This window comes from Colias philodice, chromosome 18 (assembly GCF_061535455.1).
Source record: "Colias philodice isolate Cphi_HAF_F1 chromosome 18, ilColPhil1 Martin Lab GWU primary, whole genome shotgun sequence".
NCBI classification, from domain to species: Eukaryota; Metazoa; Arthropoda; class Insecta; order Lepidoptera; family Pieridae; genus Colias; species Colias philodice.
In genome coordinates, this window is record NC_143103.1 from 227,940 (window position 1) to 236,302 (window position 8,363).

Consider the following 8,363-nt stretch of genomic DNA (forward strand, 5'->3'; position numbering starts at 1 on the left):
TGAGTTGCAAGCTTTTCGTTAAATTATGATACTTATGCATAAATCATCAAAAACACATTTGAGAATAGAGAATCATTATAGGTAGATACCTCTCTTTATATGTTCTGTGACCATACCACAGATTACTTAACTTTTTTTACTTACCATAGTAAATAAAACTCCCTGTAAAATAAAATAACATACAACACGCTAACACTGCGCCCACGCACGTCACTTAGAGCGCAGTGTCCCGCCCTGAGCCCGCACCATTAATCTGTACCCCTACCATGAGTTGACATAGTTAAATCGTCTGACGTAACTACAATAGTAAACGTGAATAGTTCACGAGATTATTTTCCGTGAATGACGTATCTATCATCGAATAGTTATAAACTATGACATATGTCAAAATTAGAACTCATGGTGCAAAAATTGTACGGTTACTACAGCGAGTGTAGTATAGTTTACTATACGTTATCTACTGTAGTATACTATAATGCACCTCATGGTAGGCTTTTTAGTTCTAATACGGCACACTAGGGGGCGCTGTACGAAATTTCATACAAACCGCTTACTACAATCGCTAGCGAGTATCGTGTGCGTAAACTCATGGTAGACCTACTGCTGTCGTGCGCACGAACTGTGCTTCAGACCTACAATACTTAGGGCACCCACGCACGAGCGAGTTTGCGAACAATAACTAAATAGTTTGTTCGATAGAGGCACAAGAAAATAATTGAATGGTTAACTAAAATGAAGGAATAATCCTATGATAAAGTGACATTTATTGAATTTTCCTCGTCATTGGGATAAGTAGTATCTAGTCAATAGGAAATAGTGTAAAATAATGTATTTTATTATGATTCCAGCATATTGCTACAGTTTATTACAAATCATTTAACTTAAGTACAATTTTATCCTCAATTTAATCAGAATATAAAGCACCAATCTACTGATATAAAAAGCAAGAAAAGATGGTAAAAATTAATAAAAAATCACAATCAGTCGCAATGTTGTGGACGGCCTAATAAATTTGAGTAGAGAGCCTAATCGCTCAAGCGTCTGGTGGTCTATTGAATACACCCGTTTAGACCTTCCCCGTCTATCCTTTGTGGTTTTCATTTCACAGCGGTATCAAATTTAACGTTAACTATTCATTTTATAGACCTCATTATTTTTTCTTACTGTGTTACAAAATATCCTGCTCTTAATAACAAAGTTGATCACGCTACAATTTTTTTCTTCTTTTAAAGAAGCAACTCTTTTAGGCACTTAATATTTTTTTTGGTAGAGGCGTATATTTCCCCTGCCGAAAATAAAATAACGTAACAGAATTAAAACGATTATAATTGATTGCACTGATGTAAATATTCAGATTAACGTTTCTTCTAAATGAAATTGAAAAATAATAACAACTAAACTAGCGTATATCGAAAATGCAACAAATTTTGCAAAATTTTTTCTTTACTTTAACTGGGTTCAGGGTGGTTCAGGTTTAAGTGCCCTGGCACAGATTAGAGAATAGTTACTTCGTCCCTGGGGCGGACGCAATTGAATTCAACCGTAAAAGTTAACTCTGACAGTAATAAGAGTTATTAGTACTTGTAGGATATTTCATTGACTACATAATAATGGGGGATTGAATTGGTATTATTTCGTTATAAAATTGGATTTCTTCATAAACAGAACAAATTATTTTCTCTATTTTGCAGATGATCTAGTATTTTATACATATGACTTGCATTTATTTATATCGTTTCGTTTTTGTGTTCATGATCATGTAAATTGTAAACTAAGAGAACTTGTATTTTTATAACAACCTTTTTTCTTTATTAAACTTTTATTATGAAATTTCTAAAAGCCCAACAAACAACCCTTTAATCTATCCCACACACATAATTATTTGCATATTTAATACCTACCTCAAATCCCACTGAGTTAGCCAGCCAGCCAGTGCAGCCCCTCAGAGGGTCACTCATCCAGTAACTAATAGCAACGGATAACCCAATCACTTCGACCTTATCTCTGTGCAGCAGACACGTGTATCTAATGATCTGCACGTGCTGGTTTGTTAAAAAATAGTTTATACAAATTATAAAATAGTTAAAAGCGGTATTATGCGTACACACATTTATGGATCATGATATATTTCAAGAGCGGAATAAAATAATAAAACTGTTTTAATTGTTTTTTTTTATCAAATACTAGCTGTGCTCCGCGGTTTGTCTTAGCATGATGATATTTTATATAGCCTTCTTCGATAAATGGGCTATCTAACACCGTAGTATACATATTATTATTATTCTGTGCTAACACCAAAATAATTTTTCAAATCGAACCTGTAGTTCCTAAGTAGCGCGTTCAAACAAACAAACAAACTCTTCAGCTTATAATATTAGATACTAGCGACCCGCCCCGGCTTCGCACGGGTGCAATGCTGATACTAAGAACACTACAGAAAAACTGTGAACGTAGTAGGTAGGTATATAAAAACATAGCGGCCCGCTTCGCACGGGTATAAAATAGATAGCCGGGCCGCGGCCGGACGGTACCCCGTACCGCCGCAAACGATACGTCCCGCAATTTTTAAATCCGTAATATCTTCGAAAATATTCACTTAAATCATACGGTGTAAAAGGCCATAATATAGATCTATATTAAAAGAACAATGTATTCAAGGTATTTAATTGGTTAAGGATTAATGCTGTATTGGTTAAAATCGCATCGAAAATTAGCCATTATTTGTCGTAAAAAGTAAATGACAAAAAAAGGTTATTGTGGGTATGTTGTGGGTTATCCATAAGAGATAGACATATACCATCGCGGACTTTTCTGTAGACCTTTTGAATGTGTATAATACTTAGTACATTATTTTGATAAAACTCGTAGGGTTCAGCCTGCGTTTGCAATGTAAGCGGAAAAAATGTAATTTTTACGACCTCACATTAGAAACCTCAAAAATAACAGTACTTCTACACTATTTAATGGATGTTATTATACATATAAACCTTCCTCTTGAATCACTCTATCTATTAAAAAAAACCGCATCAAAATCCGTTGCGTAGTTTCAAAGATTTAAGCGTACAAAGGGACATAGGGACACAGGGACAGGGAAAGCGACTTTGCTTTATAGGTACTATGTAGTGATTAGTCCATGATATTAGTAAGATGTTGACTAACGTATATTGTTATCTATCCTTGTACTAACTTAGTAACTTACCCTGTAATAATTGATATGTTTTATGAATGGTCAATAAACGCGTATAATTATTATTGCCATTATTGGGGGAGGTATAATTTAAATGAAAAGAAAATTACACAACATAATAATAAAATAGTTTCATTAATCAGCTGATGGTATTTGATGTTAAAATCTCATTACAATAATGTGTCACACTAATACAATATCCATTGCGATATATGTATAAAATTATAATAGGTAGGTAGGTATGCAAAATAAATTAAAATAATTTGGAAAATCCAAAAGTGCACGCCTCATAATTTTTTTTAATAAATATTTTTTAATTATTATTTTTGTTTATTTAATAACAATTAAACCACATCGAATCAGACCCTGAAAAATGAAAGGGTTCTATTCCTGAGCATACTCAAGCGTAAGAGAAAAAAAAGTCTCGATTAGTAAAGTATTTCGGTCGCTATCGTGTTAACAAGAAAAAGGATCCGCACATACAGACACACGGACGTCCAAGACAGAACTTTTTTAAACTGTTTTTTAACTAGTTTAAATAACAAAAATGACATCAAAAATATCATGAACGTTAAAAATAGTGTTTTTTCTTAATATGTGTGTGTATGTATTATCTTACAAGTGCAATGTATGATACATAAAGACATTTTAAGTTTGAAAAATCAGATGTTTTGCGCGAAGTGACAGTAGTACCCACCTCAACGCTTCGCTTATGAGGCGTGCAATTAAATCCAGGGAATTGATATCGAATCACATTTTTTATTACAGAGCCATCTATAATATTACGCATAAACGCCATTATAATATTGTGATACACGTTGCTTACACAGTTACAAACAAAATTTACAGATGGCGTTAATATTAAATCTATAATATAACAGAAAATTTTAAAATGATTAAATTCTACGAAATATTTTTCTTATTATAATTATTTAATACTTTTAATTAAAAATAACACGGCATCATGTACAAGTCACAGCCACAATTCACACACTTAAAATTAAAATAAGGTCTAAGTATGTTAATTTTTTTATCACATTTTTGTGTTTATTAAGTTGTAGCACAGGTTGTAGTAATCGTACCACATCTCTGAAACGTGGTCAAATAACTGTAGGTATAAAAAGCATTTAAATAAAATCACGTAGACAAATTCTTAATTGATGATACAAAATTCACGCAAAGAAAAACAATTTGCTTTATCTTTTATAAAATTAATTATTGCTGTACTCAAACTTGATCTACCTAATGGTAAGTACCTATATAATAATTATTATTATTTGTAGTTTTAATTAATATCACATCTAAAAATCTTATAAATATAACACAAATCGTACAATTAATAATATTACAAATGTAGGTATACACTATAATATATGTATCTACCATCTACTATCTATCTATGAAACCATGACCAAAAATCAAAAGGGCTTAACCTTCTGGTTTCCACCTGCGACCTATAAATATACAATCCTCTATTTGCTGAATTACAATCATATCCTACATCAGCTATATCTCCGCTGCATTTATTGTTCTTCAATTCCTTCCAGTCAAGACATCTCTGGCCAATAAGGGCGGAACTGTTCGTCACTGACGCTGAATACAGTTTCCAAGCCTGCGCGTGGTCACACTCCAGAGTTATGATCATACCTTTGCACTCCGGCTGGCTAGAAGTCAAGCCATTCGCATAGACGTCGACGTGTCCAATCGGGTCTTCCAATCCAATGACCCCAGAGCTCGTATGCAACACGTACACAAACGCAGCATCCTCCTTCTTAAGCCGGAACCTCGATGGTTCGAGAAAACATGGTCTAGCCGGATCCAAAGCTGTAATCCTATCTATTACTTGGTTTAATTTCTTCTGCACTAACTTGCCGGTGATGCCTGCGACGTGCGCGCCTAAACTAAAACCTATCAAATGTATTTTCGAGATTGGATATCCCTGGACGTACAGATTTCTGAAGAATCTGAATACACGATTCGCTAGACCGTTGACTTGTACTGCTGAAGAGACGTAGCCTCGACCGAAAGATGCTCGTGTGTCGAGTATGAGGACTATGGTGTTTTTGGTTAGCAGGGCTTTGACGAGGGCGTCGGAGGACTCGTCTGTCGGTGTGTTCCACCAGCCCGGGATGTAGACGATCAGCTGCGAGCCCGAGAAGTCCTGCAGGTGGGCGGTTGTGAGAGGATACCTCCTCTTCCCTCCTGTTGTGTATTCCACGAACTTTAGGTCAGGAATTATTTGAGCTGACGTCAGCGCTTGAAGTGGTAACGCTTCACCTGGAAAATAAAATTTCTAATTAAACAACATAAAATATATTATGATAAAGACACACTGACTTGAATGACTAAAGTACTAATATAGATGAATAAATATTTCGATCAAATAAAACACAACAATTTTTCTAACTCTACATACATTCTTCTCCGTATACTCATGCGCATACCGCAACAAATAAGATGTTATTCTATCTATTTTTTTCTCTTGTATAAACTACTTAAGTAGTTTAGGTACAGTAAAACAAAAAAGATTAAACTGCGAAGCAATTAACTTCCGAAACAGTTAACACTTAACAGTTTGAAAGCCAAGATCGCTCTATATTAGAAGTTTTTAGTAGTTTGTTAAACTTTTTACACGCGGTTGTGGAGAACAAAAGGTTTAGGTTCACAGTTTATACGTTTCAGGATTAAAAAAAATAAAAACAAAAACAATATTTATTTACCAACTAACTAGTACATTAAATATAAAAAAATGAAAATGAAGTTAAATATTGAACAGATTTAGAACAGAAATCAATAACAATGTGAACACCAGTAGAACCAATGACTTCAGTTTAACTCCTACCTACAGTTATAGTATTTTTCAGTTTTGCAGAATCCATTGTGTATTTAGGTGTTGATAACATTATTATCTTAGACAATGCATAAATCCAGTAACACTATTTATGCTCTATTTAAGTAATGCACTTATTCCGAAATAACTGCCTATTGTTAAACCAAGAAATATTCCTTGGTCAGATTTATAAGATCTATAAGGAAGATTACATTCTGACGTAGACATAGTTCGTCATTTTCGTGATGTTAGCAATACAGTAAAGTGTAAACCTTCAATGCTGTTGTGCATTTAGCACCACCATGTTAATGAACACTCACTATAACTGGTGTGCAAATTTAATTATTTATTTGTTTATGTATTGTATTTTTAGAATAGAAAATGGTTTACAGAATTAGATGGATTCCAGAACGAAATTAGGTTATTGACACTCTATGGGATAAATTAATTTATGATATAATTTATGATTGGTTTTAATAAAAAAAAAACTGTAATAGCAGCAACCATCTAGTAACCAAGTTTTTAACAATAAAAATATACTTGTCCGTAGGCATAAAAAACTAAATATTTTATAGAAAGCAGTTAATTTGCATAGAAATCAAAATTTACGATGCTTCATGCTTCTTCCACCTTCAAAGCAAGTATATCTAATCAAATAATAATTATCGGATGTAGCATGTACGCAAACAAATTATAATTTACACTGATAAATTTATTTCATATTTGAATGAACAATAAGCCTCACCTTCTCACGTGTTGTTAAAATTACTGACTATTAAAAAAACAACGGCCTATTCAAAGTCATTGTACTAAAAATATTTAGATTTAAATATTGTTATCTTAATTTATAATCGTTAACCTTATGATTTAATTTAAATTTTATTTTTTTAGTTATACTTATGTTTTAGAGTACCTACCTACTATAGAATGAATAAAGATACTTATTATTGTTTCAACTGTAACTTTTATTATGATTACTTTATCGTGGGTTCCTTCCATTTTAAAAATACAACGGGATGATTAAAATAAACTTACTTATAAATACACAGATACTTACCTACATTAAAAAAACTATTCAATAAAATTGACGTTAAAATGTAGGCATTTAATATTATGCAGGATTTGAACGATTATATAACAATTTGTTTCTCACACATATTTCATTCAAGATAAATACATATACCTATTCACTTCACATAATAATTATTTGGGAACCTCTAAAACTTCCTTCAGCGTTAAAATGCAACCATTGTTTATAAAAATAAGTCAAGTGCGCTCTTCTATTTGCTAAACAAGGCTAAATCTCTATGATTAAATATAAGTGTTTTTGTTTACATTTGTTTTAGTACCTATATAAAATGGCAATTTAACACAGGAATAAACAACATATTATAGCGGTCTACAATAACATCATGTTACGTGCTACAACCACATTTTATTTAATTTATATTTTATACACTACCAAAATAAAGATATATATTAGCCCAAGCTTTTGCATGCAATTCCTTTTGATAAAATTAATGAAATAATCCCAATATTTAAGAGCACTAAAAAAAATGTGTGCGTGTACTAGTGTTCACACGTAAGAAGTGAAACTTCTTCATGACCTAATTTTTATGCAACTTTACAGAAGTACGTCGAATCAAAGATGGCGCGTAACGGAAAAATGTCACGCGTAACGAAAAAATGTTACACTAAATTTTTTTCCAACCCCGATAAAGAAGTTTCACTTCAAAAACAAAACTTTGTAATTTTGTATAATTTTTAAACCAAACTGATGAATGAAATGAAGAACAGATAACCAAAACCCACAGGATTCAGTAGCCACTACGAGCAGGTCGTCTACAGCTGCGGCCGGCAAGGATGCGCCGGCGCTGCCACAGATTATCACCACAAACAATAATGTCCTTCTACACGAAAACATTGTTTTTGTACACTTTTTCCGTATTTTTAAGTGCATAAATGCAATCGGAAAATAGAAGCACTATTATTTTACAATGATACATTCATCTCCTTTTGAATAGATTAATGTAGATTTCACACTTTCAACAAAAATTTACTTAAATACGTTAACAATTATTATGCTTATAAATGTAGAATTATTTATTTAAAATTAAAATTAGACCACACCGCAAAAAAATAGAACACGAAAAAAAAAACTGCTAATTCCGCGCGCACATAAAAAGACACAAATTAAAAAATGAAAATAACGCACACGTCTGAGACGCCGCTCGCAGCAGATAGTCCAGGGTGGTGGAGAGCGGCAGCCACGCGCCGGCCGCTCCCAGCAGCGCGACCGCTACTGCTGCCCCCAACATCGCTGACTGCACACACGACCACACTACA

At 33.1% G+C, this 8,363-nt stretch overlaps 1 protein-coding gene across 2 annotated transcripts; it reads right to left on the minus strand.

Moving 5' to 3' along the window:
- Nucleotides 1-3,926: 3,926 nt before the first annotated feature.
- LOC149480200 (lipase member H-like) lies at nucleotides 3,927-8,363 on the minus strand. Of its 2 annotated transcripts, none has more exons than XM_089706748.1 (2): nucleotides 8,233-8,363; nucleotides 3,927-5,464 (listed from the first exon to the last, which is right to left on the minus strand). In XM_089706748.1, the coding sequence occupies exons 1-2, from the start codon at nucleotides 8,333-8,335 to the stop codon at nucleotides 4,581-4,583; spliced, it is 987 nt and encodes a 328-aa protein (XP_089562874.1). In that variant the 5' UTR covers nucleotides 8,336-8,363; the 3' UTR covers nucleotides 3,927-4,580. The 2 variants fall into 2 exon arrangements, with proteins under 2 accessions (XP_089562874.1, XP_089562873.1); XM_089706747.1 differs by lacking the exon at nucleotides 8,233-8,363 and adding an exon at nucleotides 7,830-8,221.

Excerpts from the sequence above, each read along its gene's own strand:
- LOC149480200 (XM_089706747.1), bottom strand. The coding sequence starts at position 7,977 with ATGCACTTAAAAATACGGAAAAAGTGTACAAAAACAATGTTTTCGTGT. Across the intron at positions 5,465-7,829 it reads CGTAGTGGCTACTGAATCCT|GTGAAGCGTTACCACTTCAA; the intron begins GTGGGTTTTGGT and ends TTTATTTTCCAG.